Source organism: Trachypithecus francoisi, unplaced genomic scaffold (assembly GCF_009764315.1).
Source record: "Trachypithecus francoisi isolate TF-2019V2 unplaced genomic scaffold, Tfra_2.0 Lachesis_group21, whole genome shotgun sequence".
Taxonomy (NCBI): Eukaryota; Metazoa; Chordata; class Mammalia; order Primates; family Cercopithecidae; genus Trachypithecus; species Trachypithecus francoisi.
In genome coordinates, this window is record NW_022681467.1 from 10465973 (window position 1) to 10489631 (window position 23659).

General features: G+C 38.1%; 1 protein-coding gene across 2 annotated transcripts in view; it reads right to left on the reverse strand.

Annotated features, from left to right (window-relative positions):
* The window catches only part of MACROD2 (mono-ADP ribosylhydrolase 2), a 2183277-nt gene that overhangs the window by 108587 nt on the left and 2051031 nt on the right, over window positions 1-23659 (reverse strand). For both annotated transcript variants that reach the window (XM_033185566.1, XM_033185564.1), the window contains 2 exons: window positions 17825-17887; window positions 13490-13558 (listed from right to left, as the gene is read on the reverse strand). In XM_033185566.1, coding sequence (XP_033041457.1) covers window positions 13490-13558; window positions 17825-17887 — 132 coding nt within the window. The remainder of the gene's footprint in view (window positions 1-13489; window positions 13559-17824; window positions 17888-23659) is intronic.

Genomic DNA, 23659 nt, shown 5'->3' on the forward strand with positions numbered 1-23659 from the left:
GATACTCAGTTACCAAATCTCCATTGGTGAGTGGGGCTAGGTAGAGATTCCTCAGGTGTTTCTGCTTGCTGGCATAGTTTACTTCGGTTGCTTTTCAATATTCAACTGGTGCACGCCCTAGGGTGTGCTGGAGAATGTTCATCTTGATGGTCAGGGGGTGGGCAACATCTGTTGTTAAATATTTTGAATGTTACCTGTTACTGAACCTCTCTAACCTGCATTAGCATATCAATAGATTTCTTGATTTGGTGATGATCCAATGACATATGACTGTCCCACCTGGGGTAGTTAGGGTTTTAAAGCCAGCAACTAAATTTAATAACAATAATTGTAAAAAAACAATAATGCTGCCAACTCTTGTTGAAAGTTTACTATGTTTGAGAAGCTGCTGTAAGCACTTTAAGTATATTAACTCTTTCAGTTTTTGCAACCCCATGATATAAATACTATTATGGTTCCCTTTTTTACACATGAGAAAACTGAGGCACAAGCTAAAAACATTACCTAAGGCCACACAGCAGTGCTGATGTGAATTTGAAATAAATGGAGACTGATAAAGGCTTCATGGCTTGGCCCAGGGAATTCAAAAATAAGGCCACTAAATTTGAAAATGATCACAAGGATGATCATATAAATTTGGACCTATTTGGACATAAATTTAGGTCCAAAATACTATGTTGGACAAAGGGATTGTAAACCCATTCAAATAATCTCCATGTCCTAGTCTAGATTTTGTTTCAAGTCTTATCCACAAGATCTTTAGAAATATGTCCCAAGAGATCATATAACAGAATTGGCTGTTACAAATATATTATTATAGCCATACTTAATTAGTAAGGAAAAATAATATATGCACATTAAAGTGCATTTGGAAGGGAACTACCACTTACCTTCCAATTGCCACTTAGGAATATTTTAAACTATATTAAATAGTAGATAAATATGTACTTCTTTAAAAGAAGTTTATTTTATTATCTTAGAGGGGAAGATTATCCAAGTCTGAAAGTGAATAAATAGGAAAAGTCTTGGGTTTGAATTCACCTTTTATATTTCTGCAGTGTGACATTTTTGGGAAAATTTACTTTTGAAACAAGAAAATTCTGAAAGGGAATTTCTTTTATTAGGAAGCCTTAATAATAGTAAAAAAACAAAATTGGAAAAATGGCTATAATATTAGATTTAAAAGTGGCCCATTTTCTATGATAGGTTCTATCTCCAATTCTCTAGTTAATTCTTGTGGAAAAAAATTCAGATAATTTCTCATTCACACTTTCTAATTTTATGCATGACTCTCAATTAAATTCTCCAAGAAACTGTTAAATCATCAACAGCATCACAGAAACTGTTTTGTACACACCATTTTATTCCTTTTGATTAAACAAATATGAGGACCTACTATGTGCAAACCACTGTGTTGAGCTTTGTAGAGAACATAAAAATGAATGAGATTTTGTACCTGCTCTTAAGAGATCTACATTCTAGTGAGCTAGATATGTGTGTAACTAATACTGATACAAGGTCCATGATAATATTTAAGGTTTACAAACAAATTTATGAGAAGCAGGATAGTTTACTACTCTATGGGGTGAATTGTAATGAAGACGGGAGAAATCAAGAAAGGTGAAAATACACATGCACCACCCCCCTCACCTGTATTATCTATTATAATTTCTGTCATTGTAATGTTTGCTCAGATAATTTGTGATGGAAGAAGGAAGGATGGGAGTGGGGGAAGGATGGAGTAAAGGTTCTAGTTAGGGTAAGAAAGATATTGAGATTGACTTTGAAAAGTGGTCAGGATTTTCATGTACAGAATAAAGAACAAAATGGATGGGACAGCGTGAGGGCAGAATGCTTGAGACCAGTGGCACTTGGGAAAGGACAAATAACTGCGTTGGGCTATAGAGTAAGGTACATGCGGGGTCTAAGGAAGCACAAAAGGACCAGGAATATCATACAAAGTGGTTTGGGTTTTACATGTAGCCGGGGGCATGATTGGAGGTTTCTGTGTACTCATTTCATTGTAGTCCCTAGCTTAGGGTCAAGGTCATGATGTGGATCAAGCAGCTAGCTCCAAACTGCCCTCCCTGTTGCCGTGGTTCCAATCCCTGCTCACCTTGCACAGTTCCCAGGGTTCCCATGACACCCTCTGTGTTCTCTGGACACACCTGTATCCTACCTACTCAGGCAAAGAAAGTCCTCTGCTCCAAATTCATGATATGGGAGGCAGGATGGTGGACAGAAAATGCATGGGCTTTAGGTTCAGACAGATTTGGCTTCCAAATTCTGGTTCCAGCTTTTGGGAAACTGATTCAGCTATTCAAACTTTCTGAGCCTCAGTTATCTGCAAAATTGGGATAATAACACTGACGATTTTTTAAAAGTAATAATGAGGGATTACACTCATTGAACTGTCGAAAATCAGAAAGAACAAAAATAACAGTTGCTGACAGAAATATGAACTGATATAGCCTGTTGGGAAAGCAATTTGGCAACATCTATTAAAAACACATACTCCTTAAAACAGAACTCACATTCCTGGAATCTTTCCATACAAATAAAAGCATCAGCATATAAGGATATGTGTGCAAAGATGTCTATTGCAGCATAGTCTATGTGGCAATAGAGTGGAAAGAAAGTGCTTGCTTATCATAGGAGAATGGTTGAATAAATTATGGTACAGCCAAACTATGGAATATCATGTGAGCTTTAAAATGGATTAATTAGATCTTTGCAAAATGACTGGCAGAGATTTCCACCAAGTTTGGCTGCCTGTAGCAGAGCAAGATTTAGCAAGGTATGTGGAATATAACAAAATATTTGTAAAATAAACATATATATACATTTAATAATGACTAAAAAAATTGAGCCTCCTACTGTGTACCATGCACACCTTGAAAATCTTTAAATGGACTGAATCACTTTAATGCTTAATATTTTTGAGGTAGGTGCTATTATTGTTCTTATTTTACGTATGAGAAAACTCAAGTTGAGGAGTAGGAAGACTAAATAATTTGCCAAAGGTCACACAGCTTGGTCAGGGTAGGACTGGAATCTGGGCCCAGGTAGTTGAAAGAAGAGACTAGACTCTCAGTCCGTGTGTTTTACTCTCTGAGTGATTGAACGGTGAGGAGTACATAAGCAACAAAAAGAGAAAAATTGCATTAAAATCATACATTTTATATAAAGCTTCGTTATGCTCATATATTCAGAAAGAGATGCATGATAGTCTCCAAAATGAGAATGGTAGTTATCTCTGGGTGCTGTGATTACATGTAATATTTTTTACTCTCTTCCATTATTTGTATTTTCTGCAATAAATATATTAATTAAACAATCAGAAAAATAAAAAAACTATTCATTGTAGAAAACACACAAATTTGCATGCATTCACATTTACTAAAATTTTCTTACCAAAATGATCATGATCATTTTACAAGGTTAAAGGGATGTTTCTGGTCAGTATGGAATTTAACACTGAAACCACAGAAACAATTCAAAATTGAGACTGGATAAGAATTATAAACATTTATTTACTGGAATATACAATTAAATGATGATAGACTGTCAAAAGATGTCGGAAGAATTTTTAATGTACTGTTATATTTGAAAGACAGGTTCAGACTTGTATGCATTGCAGAATACCCTAAAAAATAAAAAACCCTCCATATATGTATGAGGTTAACTAGAAAAACACTAAGAGTTTATATATCAGCATATTACATATGCTTATTTCTGGGTACTGGGGTTATGAGTGATATTTTTGCTTTCTTCTTTTGCTTAGTTTTTTGTGTGTAATAAACACACATTACTTTTAAAATAAGAAAATATATGTAAATAATAAAAATATTTTAACCTTTTCCCTCATAAATCAATAAAATCCAGGAATTTGTCCTGAGGAACTGATCATAGATACACACAAAGATTTATTCAAAATGTAGGCACTGCAAACAGGCTCTGAAATTGAGGCAACAATTAATAGCCTACCCACCAAAAAAAGTCCAGGACCAGATGGATTCACAGCTGAATTCTACCAGAGGTACAAGGAGGAGCTGGTACCATTCCTTCTGAAACTATTCCAATCAATAGAAAAAGAGGGAATCCTCCCTAACTCATTTGATGAGGCCAACATCATCCTGATACCAAAGCCTGGCAGAGACACAACAAAAAAAGAGAATTTTAGACCAATATCCCTGATGAACATCGATGCAAAAATTCTCAATAAAATACTGGCAAACCGGATTCAGCAGCACATCAAAAAGCTTATCCACCATCATCAAGTGGGCTTCATCCCTGGGATGCAAGGCTGGTTCAACATTCGCAAATCAATAAACGTAATCCAGCATATAAACAGAACCAAAGACAAGAACCACATGATTATCTCAATAGATGCAGAAAAGGCTTTTGACAAAATTCAACAGCCCTTTATGCTAAAAACGCTCAATAAATTCGGTATTGATGGAACGTACCTCAAAATAATAAGAGCTATTTACGACAAACCCACAGCTAATATCATACTGAATGGGCAAAAACTGGAAAAATTCCCTTTGAAAACTGGCACAAGACAGGGATGCCCTCTCTCACCACTCCTATTCAACATAGTGTTGGAAGTTCTGGCTAGGGCAATCAGGCAAGAGAAAGAAATCAAGGGTATCCAGTTAGGAAAAGAAGAAGTCAAATTGTCCCTGTTTGCAGATGACATGATTGTATATTTAGAAAAACCCATCGTCTCAGCCCAAAATCTCCTTAAGCTGATAAGCAACTTCAGCAAAGTCTCAGGATACAAAATTAATGTGCAAAAATCCCAAGCATTCTTATACACCAGTAACAGACAAGCAGAGAGCCAAATCAGGAATGAACTTCCATTCACAATTGCTTCAAAGAGAATCAAATACCTAGGAATCCAGCTTACAAGGGATGTAAAGGACCTCTTCAAGGAGAACTACAAACCACTGCTCAGTGAAATCAAAGAGGACACAAACAAATGGAAGAACATACCATGCTCATGGATAGGAAGAATCAATATCGTGAAAATGGCCATACTGCCCAAGGTGATTTATAGATTCAATGCCATCCCCATCAAGCTACCAATGACTTTCTTCACAGAATTGGAAAAAACTGCTTTAAAGTTCATATGGAACCAAAAAAGAGCCCGCATTGCCAAGACAATCCTAGGTCAAAAGGACAAAGCTGGAGGCGTCACGCTACCTGACTTCAAACTATACTACAAGGCTACAGTAACCAAAACAGCATGGTACTGGTACCACAACAGAGAAATAGACCAATGGAACAGAACACAGTCCTCAGAAATAATACCACACATCTACAGCCATCTGATCTTTGACAAACCTGAGAGAAACAAGAAATGGGGAAAGGATTCCCTATTTAATAAATGGTGCTGGGAAAATTGGCTAGCCATAAGTAGAAAGCTGAAACTGGATCCTTTCCTTACCCCTTATACGAAAATTAATTCAAGATGGATTAGAGACTTAAATGTTAGACCTAATACCATAAAAACCTAGAAGAAAATCTAGGTAGTACCATTCAGGACATAGGCATGGGCAAGGACTTCATGTCTAAAACACCAAAAGCAACGGCAGCAAAAGCCAAAATTGACAAATGGGATCTCATTAAACTAAAGAGCTTTTGCACAGCAAAAGAAACTACCATCAGAGTGAACAGGCAACCTACAGAATGGGAGAACATTTTTGCAACCTACTCATCTGACAAAGGGCTAATATCCAGAATCTACAAGAACTCAAACAAATATACAAGAAAAAAACAAACAACCCCATCAAAAAGTGGGGAAAGGATATGAACAGACATTTCTCAAAAGAAGACATCCATACAGCCAACAGACACATGAAAAAATGCTCGTCATCACTCGCCATCAGAGAAATGCAAATCAAAACCACAGTGAGATACCATCTCACACCAGTTAGAATGGCAATCATTAAGAAGTCAGGAAACAATAGATGTTGGAGAGGATGTGGAGAAATAGGAACACTTTTACACTGTTGGTGGGATTGTAAACTAGTTCAACCATTATGGAAAACAGTATGGCGATTCCTCAAGGATCTAGAACTAGATGTACCATATGACCCAGCCATCCCACTACTGGGTATATACCCAAAGGATTATAAATTACTCTACTACAAAGACACATGCACACGTATGTTTATTGCGGCACTATTCACAATAGCAAAGACTTGGAATCAACCCAAATGTCCATCTGTGACAGACTGGATTAAGAAAATGTGGCACATATACACCATGGAATACTATGCAGCCATAAAAAAGGATGAGTTTGCATCCTTTGTAGGGACATGGATGCAGCTGGAAACCATCATTCTTAGCAAACTATCACAAGAAGAGAAAACCAAACACCGCATGTTCTCACTCATAGGTGGGAACTGAACAATGAGATCACTTGGACTCGGGAAGGGGAACATCACACAGTGGGGCCTATTATGGGGAGGGGGGAGGAGGGAGGGATTGCATTGGGGAGTTATACATGATATAAACGTTATGCACATGTACCCTAGAACTTAAAGTATAATAAAAATAAAAAAAAAATAAAAAAAAAATGTAGGCACTGCATTTCTCTATTATTTATACTAGGAAGAAAACTGTAAATAACTAAGTTATCTAACATTAGGGCACTGGCTATGTAAATTGTGAGACAACCAGATGATAAAATATTACGACATCAATAAAATTCATGCCTTTGAAGAACTTTTAAAGACATGGGTAAATATTCACAGTGTTACTGTGAAATGAAGAAATAGAATAAAGACTTATTTTCCTACAATTTAATCCTTAAATGGAAATGGCTATGCTTTCATTCTTATTTTTTTGCATTACAAAATATTTTACGATAAAGATACATTATTCTTATAAGCAAAAATAATTTTATATTAAAAATATGATAAATACTACCTTTTAAAGAGATTGCATAAGCTTAAGTAGGTATTAGCTATGACAGTTAACAGTAATAAAATCATTCTCCTATCCTCACTTCCCCCACACACACCTTTTTCCTCTCTCCTTCTCTGAGTCTCAGGTTACCCTTTTGAGAAATGAAGACTACATTGTTATAAATGTAAAGCATTGTGTACAGGAGACACTCAATGCATCTTACTTCTTTCCCCTTCAGTATACTAGCAGAGGATGGCCACTTTCATTCTACACTTAAGGCTCCTAATATCCAAGAGGGATAACTCAGGGATGCTCAAGCGTATTCAGACCCTCTATCAATGCAGATCCAGGGCAGAGGACAATTTTGTCCTCGCTCTGATGAGTGAGAGGGTGAGGACGCTTGGTCGGGGATGGTGAACACCAAGAATGGGAATAGGACAAAGAAAAATTAGCCTGGAGAGTCTCGGGAGGAATTTCATTGGCGTCCTTGGTTTTGTTTCTCGTCAACAGTTCAGGCAAAGAACAGAAACAATGCCATTTTTCAGAACAATTTTGAGTCCACACCACTGGCCAGGCCTATAGCGCTCAGTGGTTGGAATAATTTGTGCTCTCATCTCTTGCACATTCCTGAATCCTCTTCCTTGCACGTAATCTTTCTCTTTTGTTCACTTTGGCAAGGCTGACCCTTGGCGCTAGCTTTCCCCTTTTCCTACAGTAATTTTGACTTCTAGGAGGTTTGAAACTAGATTAAGTGTTAAGAAATCCTTTGCCAAGTGACATCCCATTTCAAAAATACCAAAAACAGCAATTGTATGACTTACACGGTGTTTCAAAGGAATACAAGCTCGGGTATGCACCTGAGTATTAATTGATTTTGTTGTTAATATTAATGAGCATATGATTTGGCCTAGTTGACCTTCAGATTTAAATTAGGTACTGATTAAATAATAAGGCAGGTGAATTAAGATGAGTTTAAACAGCATTTTATTTTCCCCAGAAAGCTGCCTTGACCTTGGCTCTGGGTGAAAATAAGCTATTAGAGGTGTTGAAAAAACTAGAACAGAGCATATTCTTTATCTTAAGGAGATTGACTATATCTTAAATAGTAATAATAATAACTTCATAAAAGTTTCATCTGGAGTACTTGACATTCCTATGAATTTTACTTCTGTGTTTATATGCCCCTTTAATATGATTGCTTGTCTATTTGTTAACTTAAATAGCCTTAATACTTGTACTCCTAAATTTGTTTTTAAGGATTCAAAGTGCAAACTACCATTAAATCAACAGAGTATTTTTAACCAGTAGAGAAAGAAGTCCTCAATAGATAAGTACACATCCTATTTCAGAAATAACCTCAGAACGCCTACCGACCCACAAATCTTTTCCCAGGCCAGCTTTACCTTGGAGTTACTTTCAATTCAATCCTGGTTGCCAAATCCTTGGCATGCATTCGGATGAATTATTCATCAGCATTCTTCCTGCTAATATCTCATGCTCCCAGCTCAACTCCTGCCCACCCTATGGCTGTAATGACTGATTGGGAACAGGTGTCATCAGTGTGTAGCTCACAATCTAGCTCTTGATCCATGAGCGAGTTGGTTACATCTCCTTCTGTTGGCAGCAGGCACAGTTAGCAAGTACATGGGGGTAAGCAGGCAGCAAGCATGGGTTCCTGATTCCCAGTGGAAAATATGTCTAAAACATTAAAACAAAACTGCTGGCATAGAGGATACCTGGGTTACAATACTTCCTTTTGAAATTCTTCAACCTTCACATGACTGTTAGAATTTTTTAAATATCTGGTCTTCAAAGTGACATTAGCCATCTTATTTTTTATTTATTTGTTTTCAATCCTTGCACCCTAGAAGATGCTAATTTCCTGTGGAAACCAAGGTTATAACAAATGTAAAGCCAGCCCACTAACAAGCAAAGCTGGAAATAACCAAATGAGTCTCAAAATTCTTGGGAGTTATATTAGAAAGAGAAAAAAGGACCTGTCCATAATATCAGTGATTCTAAAGCCCAAGAAGATGCTTGGTCAGGATCAAAGTCTGAAAACAAACTCAAGAGAGCAAGGGCTTCTTCAGGACATTTGATCAGCAAAAATGTTCTGCCACTTAAACTGGAGAGTGTAATGAGCATTTCTATAAGCAATCTTATAACTGCAGTGCTCTAAAATAGCCCAGATGTCACAGAGAAGAGATATTTCTGCATGAAAGCTAATAATGGAGAATGTTTGAAATGAATCCTCAACACATATGACTGCCTTTTAACCTTATCTTGACCTCAATCTTGAAGGATTTCAATTGATTTTTTTTTTATTCTAAGCTAGGTATCTATCAGTCAAGACAATAGTTCCAACAGCATTAAACACTTGTTCTAAGCTGGTCTAAGCTTTGAACTGATAATCAATGAAAAACAGTGGTTTTCTGTACATGCTATTTCAGAAGAAAAAGGCAAAAATCATACCCTAGGCATTCTGTTTTTAATTGAAAGAAGACTGCATACTAGTGTGGATTTTAAAACATTTCTATTTTCCCTAAGTAAATAGGTTAATGGATATTAATGGCTTATTTCAGTAATACTCATAAAACTTCACATTTAGTCTTACATAGGAACTGCATTTGTGATACATAACGGAACTCCTTCATGGAGTTACCATCATTAAAAGTTTTATGTTAAAAAAATCCTAAAAGTATTCCAAAAAATAAATCCTGGCATAAACAATTAATGGTGTGAGTTCCTAAAAGCATCAAGAAACATCACAAACAGTGTGCTTCTGTGAAGGTGCGATATCTCCAAACTAAACAACTCAACAGGAAAAATCCCAGCCTGAAACATGGTCACATTCAAATTAATTTATCTCTCTTTCATGTTTCTTAAACTCTGCCACTCAACTTCATGACACTTTGAAATTTTTAGCACAGACTAAATGATTGGTATGACCAAAATTTTTGCTTAAGATGAACACCACTTTCTGTCTTTTCACTCTGATCGCATTTGATCAGATTTATTTATCTCTCTGAGATGACCTAGAGTTTCCCATCAGAGCCTATGTGGGTATTTGACATCAGTTATATTTTTAGATATACTATGTCTTAAAAAACAGTTAAAGTGCTCTAACTGAAAAATACTTTATCACTAAAATATGCCAATCATCATCTGAACCTTCAGCAACTTGTAATCTTTTTCCTGGTGGAAGGTCTTGCCTCAATGTTGACTGTCACTACTGGCCACTCAATGTTGATGGCCACCACTTGGTTGCTCAAGGTTGAGGTACTTATGGTAATTTCTTTCTTTTTTTTTGAGATGGAGTCTCGCTGTGTTGCCCAGGCTGGAGTGCAGTGGCATGATCTTGGTTCACTGCAAGCCTGCCTCCTGGGTTCACACCATTCTCCTGCCTCAGCCTCCTGAGTAGCTGGGACTACAGGTGCCCGCCACCACGCCCGGCTAATTTTTTGTATTTTTAGTAGAGACGGAGTTTCACCATGTTAGCCAGGATGATCTCAATCTCCTGACCTCATGATCCACCCGCTTCGGCCTCCCAAAGTGCTGGGATTACAGGTGTGAGCCACCGCGCCTAGCTAGCTATGGTAATTTCTTAAAATAAGACAATGATGAAGCTTGCCACAATAATTGGCTCTTCCTTTCACAAAAGATTTATCTGTGGCATGCAATGCTGTTTGATGGCATTTTATGCACAGTAGGAATTATCTTACAATTGAACTGAGTAAGGCCAGGCACAGTGATGCTTGCCTGTAATCCCAGCACTTTAGGAGGCCGAGGCAGGTGGATCACCTGAGGTCGGGAGTTAGTGACCAGCCTGAATAACAAGGTGAAAGCCCATCTCTAAAAAAACAAAAAACAAACAAACAAACAAAAAAACAAAAAAAGCTGGATGTGGTGGTGCATGCCTGTAATCTGAGCTATTTGTGAGGCTGAGACAGGAGAATTGCTTGTACCTGGGAGGAAGAGGTTGCAGTGAGCCAAGATCGTGCCATTGCACTCCAGCTTGGGCAACAACAGTGAAACTCCATCTCAAAAACAAACAAACAAAAAATTGAACTCAATACTCTCAAACCTGCTTCCATCTCAAGAAGCTACTTTCTTTTTTTAATAAATAAGATGCAACTTCTCATTTGTTCAAGTTTCTCATGAGATTGTAGTTCAGTCACATCTTCAGTCTCCACTTCTAGTTCTCTTGACATTTCTACCACATCTTTAGTTACTTCCCCCACTGAAGTCTTGAACCCCTCAAAGTCATCCATGAGGGTTGGAATTACCTTATTTCAAACCCTTGCTAATGTTGACATTTTGACCTTCTTTCATGAATATTAATGCCATCTAGAATAGTCAATCCTTTCCATATTTTCAGTTTATTTTGCCCAGATTCATCAGAGGATGATATCACTATCTATGGCAGTTACAGTGTTAGAAAATATATTCCTTAAATAGAAAGACTTGAAAGTCAAAATTACTCCCTGATCCATTGTCTGCAGAATAGACGTGTTAGCAGGCATGAAGACAACGTTATATTCCTTGTACATCTCCATCAGAACTCTTGGAAGACCAGGTGCATTGTCAATAAGCAGTAATATTTTGAAAAGAATCATTTTTTTTCTGAGTAGGTCTCAACAGTGGACTTAAAATATTCAGTAAACAATGCTATAAACAGACGTGCTATAATACAGGTTTTGTTGTGCCATTGACAGAGCACAGGTAGGGTAGCCTTCGACTAATTCTTAAGAGCACTAGGATTCTTGGAATAGTAAATGAGCATTGTCTTCAACTTAAAGTCACCAGCTGCATTAGCCCCTAACAAGAGAGCCAGCTTGTCCTTTGAAGTCAGGCATTGACTTCTCCCCTCTAGCTATGAAAATGCTAAATGGCCTCATCTTCCAACAGAAGGCTATTTTGTCTACATTGAAAATCTGTTGCTTAGTGTAGCCACCTTCATCAGTGATCTTAGCTAGATCTTCTGGATAACTTGCTGCAGCTTTTACATCAGTACTTGCTGCTTCACTTTGCACATTAATGTAATGGAAACAGCCTGTTTCCTTAAACCTCATGAATCAGCCTCTGCTAAGGTCCAACTTTCCTTTTGCAGCTTTCTCACTTCTCTCAGCATCAGTAGAATTGAAGAAATCTAGTACCTTGCTCTGGACTAGGCTCTGGCTTAAGGGAATGTTATGGCTGGTTTGATCTTTCATCCAGACCATTAAAACTTTCTCCTTATCAGCAATAAGGCTGTTTCAGTTTCTTATCATTCATGTGTCCACTGGAGTAGCAATTTTAATTTCCTTCAAGAACTTTTCCTTTGAATTCACAACTAGGCACAAGAGGCCTAGATTTCAGCCTATCTCAGATTTCAACATACCTTCCTCACTAAACTTAAACATAGCTAACTTTTGATTTAAAGTATGATTTAGTATGCAACTCTTCCTATCACGTGAACACATAGAGGCTATTGTAGGTCTATTAATTGGCCTAATTCCAATATTGTTGTGTTTTAGGGGATAGGGATGCCTGAGAAAAGGGAGACAGATGGGAATAGTGGGTCAGTGGAATAGTCAGAACCACATTTACTAAGTCAGTCCACTATCTTTTATGGACATAGTACATAGCACCCCAAAACAATTATAATAGTAATCACTGATCACAGATCACCATTACAGATAGAATAATAGTAAAAAGATTTGAAATATTGTGAGAATTATCAAAGAGTGACACAGAGACATGAAATGAGGACATGCTGTTGGGAAAATAGTGCCGACAGACTTGCTTGATGCAGGGTTCCCACAAAACTTCAATTTGTAAAAAATGCAGTATTTTCAAAGCACAGTAAAATGAAGTGCAAGAAAGTAAGGTATGCCTATATTATCTTTTCATCTGGGGACTTGCCAATGAACCAGGAGAGAGAGAGAAAAAAGGACTATTTTGTTTTCCTTTAGATATATATTTTTTAATTCTAGCATCCCCACATCAATGTCTCCACTACTTCTTCCTTCCTCAAATTGTCTTCTAAAGAGTAATTTTTTTTTTTTTTTACTTTTTCTGGAAATACTTGGGTCAGCAACATTTTCTCAGAGTAACTGTCGACAAAATGGAGAATGATGCTCTTGCCAAAGATTTGTTTCTAAGGATGCCTTTCAAACATTTCTTTCTTTTTTGAAAAATGGTGCTCCCTGGTTGGTGGTTCTCAAATGCCACTCTTTCAAACCTTTTCCTGATGAGTGGCTATAAAGAGCAGAACTGACTAATTCTGGTGTTTTAAATAAACATCTCTAAACATAATTTCTCTGGTCATTCTCTCATTTCATAAATAGTTATTTTCCAAAGGAACAAATGTAAATGTTATATATATACACACACATATATATATATGGTTTTTTTTCTATAAAGGCTAGATATGCAATAAAAGAGAGTAGGTGGGAGAGTCGATTGTATTGGAAAGAGAGACACTTAAGAAAACCTAGTTATATTTGACTTGCTGCCCCGTTTTTCCATATAAACAAGCCCAAATAGTCTACGAGTCTGCAATTATTAGATGTAGTTAGTGGCCTCATACCTTCATCTTTACAGTCTTCCACTGCCTCTTCTGAAGCGGGGCCAGGCACCGTGACAGTGTTGACACCATCTATAAAGCAGAAAAAGAAACACTGCCTCAGAGTTCATCCTTCCAGAAGTCAGGCTGTGGCTTTCCTGCTCTGCACCCTCCTCCACTCTCCACCAGAGAAAGCATGAGCCTGCAGAACGCTTGAATACACTGAATGCTCTTTGAAGGGGCTAGTGGTTTGGGAATCTCTTTTATAGTTAGTGAAACAGGAACCTTCAGTTAAGTCAGAGACCAGTGGGCTACAATCTATTTTTTGGTGAAGAATGCTACTTGTTGCTAGTAGTATCCTTTGGCATTTTGCTTCTTCCTCATTCCTCAAAGGATGGTATATTATTTTTCTTGGTAACAGATTGTGAAAGAAAGTATATCCTTGCAAGTTCTTACAAAGTGCTTTTATGTGTGTGTTTGTAAAGTTTGTTTTTTTCTTAGCACAGCACTTCTGCTCCGTTATGCCAGGCTGTCAAACTGCGGGGAGCAGCTCTGATGGCTGTCAGCACAGAGGCCGGGAGGAAGAGCATTTGGCACAGGGCACCAGCAGCCACCAGGAACTTTCATGTCACCCGAGAACAGAAGGGGAAAATGGGGACTAAGGACATGGAACTCTCTGTTCCCCTCACAGCACCAATTAACTGCATTAGAGTAGACCTCTCTTCTCAGTGTCATCAGCCCCTAGTGACTCTAGGCATGTTTGGCCTCCAGGATAAGAGCTAACTAGTCTACTCCCTCCCATTCAGACAGTAAATCTAGACAGGCAGGATTGCTAAAATCATCTGCAATGTTTAATACCTGATAACTGGAAAAAGAATATACATACACACACACACACACACACACACATACACACATTTTGGACAAAAGATGGGCTAGAAAAGATGTGATCTGTGATTTGATTCCAAATGTGTGTTAGTTTTTATGCATACATGAGTTATCTTTAGTTCCATAACCCTGTTACTATAGAAAAAAGTATTTATAGAGTGCGCATGTGTGTATATATACACTATATATGTAGTTTATATGTACAAATATATATAAACTATAGAGTATATATAGTATACATAGATAGAGAGTGTATATCTAGTTCTTCATGTAGTAACAGGTAATATGTATAGTTATACAGTTATATATAATAGTTACATATAGTTATATACATATAGTATATATAGTTTACATGTATAAATATACTATATATAAACTATAGCATATATATCATATACATATACATATATAGTATGTATATAGTTTTTCATGTAGTAGCAGAAAATATGTATAGTTATATACTTATATATAATAGTGATATATACTTATCTACATAGTTATGTATATATATTCCCTGATAGTACATGAAAAACTATATATATACACACACACACACACATTACATATGTGTATATATACTACATGGACTCTATAGTTTACATATAGTATATTTATACATATACGGTATATTTATACATATAAGCTATATATATAGTACATATGCACACACACACATATAGTTTTTTATGTAGTAGCAGGGTCAGGGAACTAAAGATAACTCATATATGCATGAAAACTAACACACATTTGGAAGCAAATCACAAATTGCTTATTTTCTAGCCTATCTTTTGTCCATGATGCATATACTATTACTTTCAGGTCTGGTGTCCTTTGGAACATAATTCTCTGTCACTATCTCATCATTTAGATCTCATTTTAACTATCACTTCCTCAGAGAGTCCGTCCCAAACCCAGACACTGGAAAGTTGCCTTCTGGGCATTCCTTCTATGTTTCCTTATTTCTCAGCAAGGCATTTATCACTATTGATGTTTTTATCATTTTTATTTGTTTATTGTTTGGAACCCCCACCAGAATATAAATTTCAAAGAAACATGGATGTTGTTTTTACTGATTGTTTGTTTATTCAGTAGTGCCTGGAACGGTGCCTATGACACAATGAACCCTTGATATGTATTTGTTAAATTTTTTGGAAGAATATTATCTACAACTTTGATCTGATTTGGTCATGACAACAGTCAAAACTGCTGGATTGCACTGTTTTAAGATTGTGTTTTTTCATGACATGTAAGAGGCCTGCAGAGCTATATAATCAAAACTGAAGCTGGAAATTATATTGAATGAAAATAAGACACTTACTTTTATTTTGAAAAAATACCAGCAGGTCAAAAGAGCTTTAACGACCCATAACCACATCTTCGATTTATCTGAGCTCTGATTAGGGAGGATATGAAATGAGCAGTGTGAACGTAACAATGTATGTTGACGCTGGCCAGGATTATAGGTGGACTCTGCCATTGGCCTCTGTGCCAGCCGGCAAGCTCACTTGGAAGAGCAAGGTGAGTCACTCAGTGATGTATTTAGGACTCTTCTTCACATTGAGAAGTGCCCTATTGTTGTGACAACGCTATCAGATTCAAGGGCTGGAGAAGAGGGCTGACATTCTACCACTCCCTTCTCACAGGCAAAAGGATCTCAAATCTACAAACTACTTATTCTCAATTGGTTAAAGGGAAAAGGATGAATAAATCAAACACAGGCAAATGTAAGTGCATGCATACATGTGTGTGTGCGTATGCGTGTGCGTGTGTGCATGTATGTACAGGGATGGGAAACAATCTTTGTCAATAAGGACAGTTCGGGGCTGGGTGTGGTGGCTCACGCCTATCATCCCAGCACTTTGGGAGGCTTAGGTGGGCAGATCACTTGAGGTCAGGAATTCAAGACCAGCCTGGCCAACATGGTGAAACCCTGTCTCTACTAAAAATAAAAAAATTATCCGGGCATGGTGGTGGGTGCCTGTAGTCCCAGCTACTTGGGAGGCTGAGGCACAAAAATCGCTTGAACACAGGAGGTGAAGGCTGCAGTGAGCCGAGATTGCACCACTGCACTCCAGCCTGGGTGACAGAGCGAGACTCCGTCTCAAAAAAAAAAAAAAAAAAAAAAAAAAAAAAAAAAAAAAACTGTTTGGGACAGAGTAGTGAGTGAATAAAACCTGTGTAACCTCAACAGTCACAGAATGGCCTCAGCTGTCAGCAGTTAGTCGACTAATAGTTGTCAGCCCCAAACAATAAAAACAGTGACAGCTTTTCACTCATCTGCTACGGAGCGTAATGTGTGGGTTGGTGGGGGGGAGGGTTGGGTAACAACAGTTTTCTGCATCAGAAATTCATTTCATTGCAAGGACTATGTTGCAGCAAAGGACGCCGGCCGACCCAGGTGCAGGTACACAAAGTCCTTGCTGCTTTGCTTCAGTGCTTTCTCTGATTGGCCTTCTTCAATTCGTCTTCCAGGTTAATAATAAAAGCTTCCAGACCCCTAGCAACATCTCCAAGGTTGATGCACGAATTTTACAGCGAAAAATACTTATCACACTACCTGGTTTAATTCCAAGAGTTCAGCATATGGCCTAGGATGTGCTTGGCAAACGGTAGGGCTCACTGTTTCAAAAGTGGCCCTTCACGGGCCTCATTACAATTGGGAGAATAACTGGGAAACTAAAGGACACGGGGATTTTTATTTTTATTTTTTTGTTGGTTATGTTGGTAAGTGAATGATTGTGCCTATCTTTCTTTTAAAGGAGAGCGTGACTGAGTATGAAAATGGATAGGAAGAGATAATAAATCACAGGTGACTTCAATCCCTTTTGAGTCTTAAGTGCTATTTTATTTAAAAATGTTCAATTTATAATCTACAGTGTGGAATCTATAAACTTTCCATGGACACATCTGTCCTTTAGTGAACAGAGGGGATGTCAGGAAGGGTTTAGATCTTACTTAGAGCTCTGTGTGTGGGGTAGTCCGGCCCGTCGCACCATCTCCTACAATATGCAGAGAAATAACCTGAAGCATAGCTCTTCAAAATTTAATGCAATACACTAAAGAACATTCTACTCGCTGTACAGGGCAAGCCTCTTCTTCATTTCCTTTAATCAGTTTTTATTTCATTTTTTCCCTCAAGCTAAATGTACAAATTTGAGCTTACCCTAACTCAGCCAAGCTCTGGCTTGGCACTTCCAACTTCTGCCCGTCCCTCTTAGAATTTTGCCAGGCAAACTGTTATAGGGCAGAAAATGGAATTAGTGAAGGATATGTGAAAATGTACCACTGTGTTTGAAAGCACAATCAACTTATAGTTATCGGAGATGGTGGCTTCCTGAGGGAGACCTCAGTGAACACTGGAATTCATCTGGTGAAAGCTATAAGCATTTTCAGATAATAATATTGAGTGAAGTTATTGTTCACCTCTGCAGATAAGGCCTAGGCGACTTCTCAAAAGAAATCCGAGCCTACCTGCGTCTTGGCTCTGTCCTTCCATTTCTTCCACACTTTGCTTTTCCTCTGGACCATTCTCATCTTTCAAGAAAACCACAGAGGAAAAAGAAAATGCATCAGGTCAATTTGTGAAATATCTCTTTATGGCTAACATGCAGCACTGAAATTAATTGTAAGCAATGTAGCATGACTGCCCATAAAGCCAGGCAGAGAGATGAATCAGAGGCATGAAACAGAAAAATTACCTACATAAATAGGTGCATTTATACTCATCCCTTCTCACATGATTTGCTAGATGAAATGTTTAAATGCAGTAAACAAAATTCACTCAGTGATCCTGGTAACAAGTCTCTCCTTGCTCGGCATTTCCCAAAATACAATACAAACTTCAACTCCAGTCCACTTTTCTCCCTTGACTTGAGTAACATGCACTGTGTAAGGAAGTTTGGCTAAGTTTCTTGCCCTTTACTTCTCTATGTGATATATGCTGCAAAAAAGGGTCAATTTTCACTTAACTTGCATATGGCAGTCTAACATACCTATGCTATAAAATATTTTGTCTTGAACAGATTATATTGGTTGAATTTGTGCTATCATATATAATTATATGAAAAATAACTGGTCAGGTGCAATGAAGGCTGTATATAGCAACTTTCTAAAACTTTCTTTTTTCTTATAATAGCTACTATATCTGTGGATTTATCTGTGGAAATAATAAACTTTTTGAAGGTTAAGTATAGGCATGATTTTATAAGTCAGTGCTGGGAGGGTCTCCCAATTGCTTTTGGTTTGGAAAATGAAGCAAATAAAAATGATGAATTTATACAAAGACATAAGAACAAAGTATAAAACATATAGTGAAGTACAGAAAATAGAAGCAGAAGTTACCAACCTATATTCATGTGGGTTACAGGTAGCTACAAATGCTTTGTCTCTGAATGAGTGGAGCCCATTCCTTCTCTTTAAGTCCTGACTGGCTGTGAAACTTCTTTAGACAAATACGATGGAATATGATGGAAGTGACATTCTGGGACCTCCAAGCTACCCTTCAAGAACTGGCAGTCTCTACTTTCTACCCCTGGGAAGCCAGCCTCCATGCTGTAAAGAAGCTGAGGCTGGCCTGCCAAATAGAGGGAGACACACGGAGAGAGAGAAAAGATGTGTGGGGAGCATGAAGGGCCAGATCTGTGAGCCAAGCCTTCTTGAACCTTTCCACCCAGCCAGCTGCCAACCAAATGCAGCTGAGCAGTGACCTCACTCAGTGTCACAAGGAGCAGAAGAGACATCCAGCTGAGCCCTTTAAAAATTCCTGACCCACGAGCAGGTCTGAATCACTTCACATTGTTTTGCTTGAATGCTTTGACCTGCCATCTTCTCCTCCTATCAACTCTTAATTCCGAGGCAAGAGAATCCTCCCAAGAGGAGGCCACTAGTAGCAGAGCTGAAGCAAGAGCCTCAGAAGCAGTGGGGAAGCATTTCACCTGCAGCTCTGAAAAATGACCTATTGAAGAAAGTTTCAGATGGGGAAACATTTAGATTTGACCTAAATAAAGTTTATAATAGAAGGATAAAAAAAGAAAAAAGAGTTATACTCTGAGGCTGGCGAAGAATGCAGTCAATAAATATGTGTACAGGATCCCCTGTGTTGGCTTAGCCCTATGTCATTTGTGATGGTGAACATAATATAACTACTTTTTGTTTTCTTTTGTTTTTTATAGACACAGAGTGTTGCTGTGTTGTCCAGGCTGGAGTGCAGTGGCATGTTCACAGCTCACTGCAACCTTTAACTCTTGGACTCAAGCCATCCTCCCACCTCAGCCTCCTGAGCAGCTGGGTCTACAAGGCACATGCCACCAAGCCTGACTAATTTTGTATTTTTTTGGAGAGACGGGGTTTTGCTTTGTTGCCTAGGCTGGTCTTGAACTCCTGCCCTAAAGCAATCCTCCCACATCAGCCTCCCGAAGTGCTGGGATTACAGGCATAAGGCACCACACCTGGCCTGAATATAATACGAGAACCTGGGGTGGCTCTGTATGCCACTTAAATTCAGTGTCCTAAATGGCATATTTACAAGTACCACATGATTATCTGACATTTTCCCTGTTCTGGTTCTCCATGAAGGAAACAGCATTGGCCTTTGCTCTAGGGAGGAAATAGCCACTTCTGCTGTTCTTGCTGCCTTAACAAGGCCAAGTTGGTGCAGGAGCATGTGCCAAAAACTTAGCCAATATCTGTCCCTTTCCTCCCACCAAATGGATTCAGAGTCAAGCAGGAAAAATCTGCCAGCTTCTCTGTCTCCCTCAACAGACAGACCTTTTAACACACTTCACAATAGCCCTGAAGTTTGCAGGTTACAAGTTTCCTTTAAAATTAGTCTGGTTACCACATCTTCTACAGAGTAGAGGTAGGGAGATTTCTTATGAAGAGAAGAAGATAAGGGAAAGAAAAACAGAAATTAAATTACAGAAATGTGAGGAATTGGTTCCAATAGTTATAAATGCATAAAAAGGAAATTCATGGTCAGACCCCGAAATCCAGCTTTCTGATAGTAACAACCAGTCTGGCAGTTTACCTAGTCTACTGCTTCTGGGTTTTTATCCTTAGTTCCCTTGTGTGCCACCCCCCTCGCTAGAACAGACATCTGAGTGGCATGCTTTTGTTTTCTACTTTGAGTCTCAGTGGCAGTTTTCTATTTGCAGTATTTCTGCCCTTGGGAAGCAAACTCAAGAAACACTTGGCACGTTTATCACAGAGCAAATGCTTTCTAGAAGAATGCTGGATTTGCCATTCCAGTAACATGCCCTTAGATAAAAAGGTCCAGTTATATTGCTTTCATCAACTTCCAAGACAGTGCATCCTCAAATCCAGCAGGGGGAACCAATGTAGAAGGCTTATTTTCCAAGCCCGGCATATGCATTCTTGGGCAATTAGATTAACATTCATTTCATTCTTTTAGAAGGACATTTTGGCTGGCTTAGAACTTTCCATCCATTTTAAATTCTGCAAATGGGTGAGTTCTTAGTGAAATAGGGGGCTTCCACTGGTAGAAAAAGCAAGGCACATTAACACAGTTACCCGTAAGTCTTTGATAAGGACAAGCTTTCTTTTTATCAGCCTTGTTTGTCTAGCTATCGTCACAGGAAGCACATAAACAATAAAAAGTTAAGTAGAGGGATGTGTAAACTTGAGGTTTTCAGAAGGGATTTTAAAAGGCTTATGATAAAGGTGAAGAAATACAGGGAAGTGCGAGGCTATTTTGTTAGCTTAAATAATGTCACATAGAAGCTAAATGTTCTTAGTTAATATTCCTTTAAGATCACATATTTACTTCAGATGATAAATTTCCATAGCATTCATGTTGAGTGCAATATAACACTTTACTTTCCCATGCTGAAAAAGCACAGAAACTTGTGAGAATTCTACTGGTTGTGTCCTTCTGATTTCTCCTATATTAGTACTCTGCCTCCTACTCTTTCAACTAATAATTATCGAGTGTGTACTGTTTGCAAGAACATTTCAGAAATTTTTAGAAATAAAATAAGAGGCTCCTGCTGCAACATGACTATGATAAGCAAGCCGTCCACGTTTAATTCTACATGGGAGAGTTTTGCAAGGGCAAAATCTCAACCACATGATCACGGATTGCTATCCTGATATTTGTAGTTCCTTTTGTGAACTCTACATGGTGATAGGAAGATAAAGGAGACATAAGTCTGAACAAATCCATCCCTATATGGGGGAAACAATCTGATATGTACTTCCTGCTGGTATACTGTTGTCTTTTCTTCTAAAGGTCTATAGATTTCTGGGCACAGACAGACACACATATCAGTGTCCTCCCATTGTGAGCAAAAAATATTTCCATGCCATTGATGTTGGACTTGACCATGGGACTTAATTTAGTTAATGAAATGCTAGTGGAGAGAATGTGAGCAAAGGATTTACATGTGCTGCATAAAAGGATTTGTTTCTTGTGTTCCTGACATTTGCTATGACAAGAAGATGCCCCTGTAGCTCCTGGCTTAAGGAGGATAAGAGATACATGGAGCAAGTTTGAACCCAAGTCACTGTCTGGAACCGAACCCAAGCAACTCACAGCTTGCAATAGAACCACCCCACTGAGCCCAGCCTACATCAGCTGGACCACAGTTATCTTATAGCCCTGTGAGCATGAGAATAAAAATTTTTGTTGTAGAGGACTGCAGTTTGGGGTGATTTATTGCACAGCATTATTATGGCAATAACTGATTAATACACATAATATATTTATTTTTCTCAGCTCAGGAAGGCTTTAAGTTAACTTTAAAAAAAAATTAGCTGTCTCTTATAAAAAAATCCAGTCTTTAATTTTGTATTTCCCCATCTATATTTTCAACTCATACTTTTCAAAATTCTCTAGAAGGTACATATTTGAAAAGTAAAATTAGCTGACATAACAGAGGAATGCTCTTAAAGGGTCTTCACTGCCAGCAATATAATGATGTTTATGTTTTATTTAACTATAGAGCTATGTGAGAACAGAATAATATTAGTTAATACCAGCTAACACTTACTGAATATTGCATATGTTCCACTCAGTGTCTAAATGCTTTGCAAAGGTTATCAAGCTTCATTCTGATAACAACTGCATGAGGCAGTATTATTATCTGCATTTCATGGATGAGAAAACTGAGACACAGGGGTGTTAAGATTCCACAGCTAGCAATTGATGGCAGCAGGGGACAGTTTCAACCCAGTCTTAGCTGATGTCGGGGCCTACTACTGCCTACTTACAAATGTATTTATTGTCTGGGTAAGATATGTAAATTAAGAATCAGCAAAAATGTGGGAAATGATCATCTCATCTGAATTAATTCAATTAACATTGAACACCACAGACATTGAGAATCAACCCCTCTGGCACTCGTATCAGGTGCGTGCAGTGCTACAACTCTAAACTTTTGTGTTTAATGCTAAAGGCATTTTTATTCTGAAATAATTTTAAGCAACAGAAAGTTGCAAGAACAGGACAAGAACTCTTTTTTTCCTGGGCCATTTGAGAGTAAGTTGCAGACATAATCACTTCCTAATAATGCCCATCAGCCTTGAATACTTTAGTATATGTTTTCTACAAACAAGGACATTCTTTTTCATAAACACAATACAACCATCAAGATCAGAAGATTAACATAGTTGACATTCCTGCTATCTAAGCTACAGATCACATTTGTGTTTTTCTGATTTTCAAGAATATCCTAACAGCAGTCTAGGATCATACAGCATCCAGTTGTTGTGTTTCTTTAGTTCACAGTGGTCTGGGACAGAGAAGCCCTTCTGACCCTGTCCAAACTCTGTGCCCCCTCACCACCATCTTCCTTCCAATGCAAACCTACTTTAAACCTACTTTTCTCAGCCCTGCTTAATGGCTTTAAGAAGAAAGGAAAGAAGGAAGGAAAGGAGGGAGGGAAGGTTAGTTCCAAACCTTTACAAATTTTGTTCAGGAGATGTCATTAGCTGATTTATCTATTTTAATAGCTTACTCTTAGAAAAGTTTCTGTATTGGCTGCCTCATTATTTTAATGGAAAGCCTCATGTGCATCTTTTAGTGCAGATAAAAAGGTGTGCAGTGAACAGTCTCCACCTAGCAGGAGTCATAGCTGCTGCTTCCTATAGGTGTCTCCTTTGCACCAGGCCGTTACATGCTCACACACCTCACACACATAACCATGAACGTCGCAACCATCCTATTTGACTTTATCTCTATTTTTGAAGATGAAGAAATCAAGCTTGTGGGAGATCAAAGTCACTTCCTTGAAGTCACACAGTTCATGGCAGAGCTGAGACTCAAACACGGGTCCAGATCATGCCAAATCC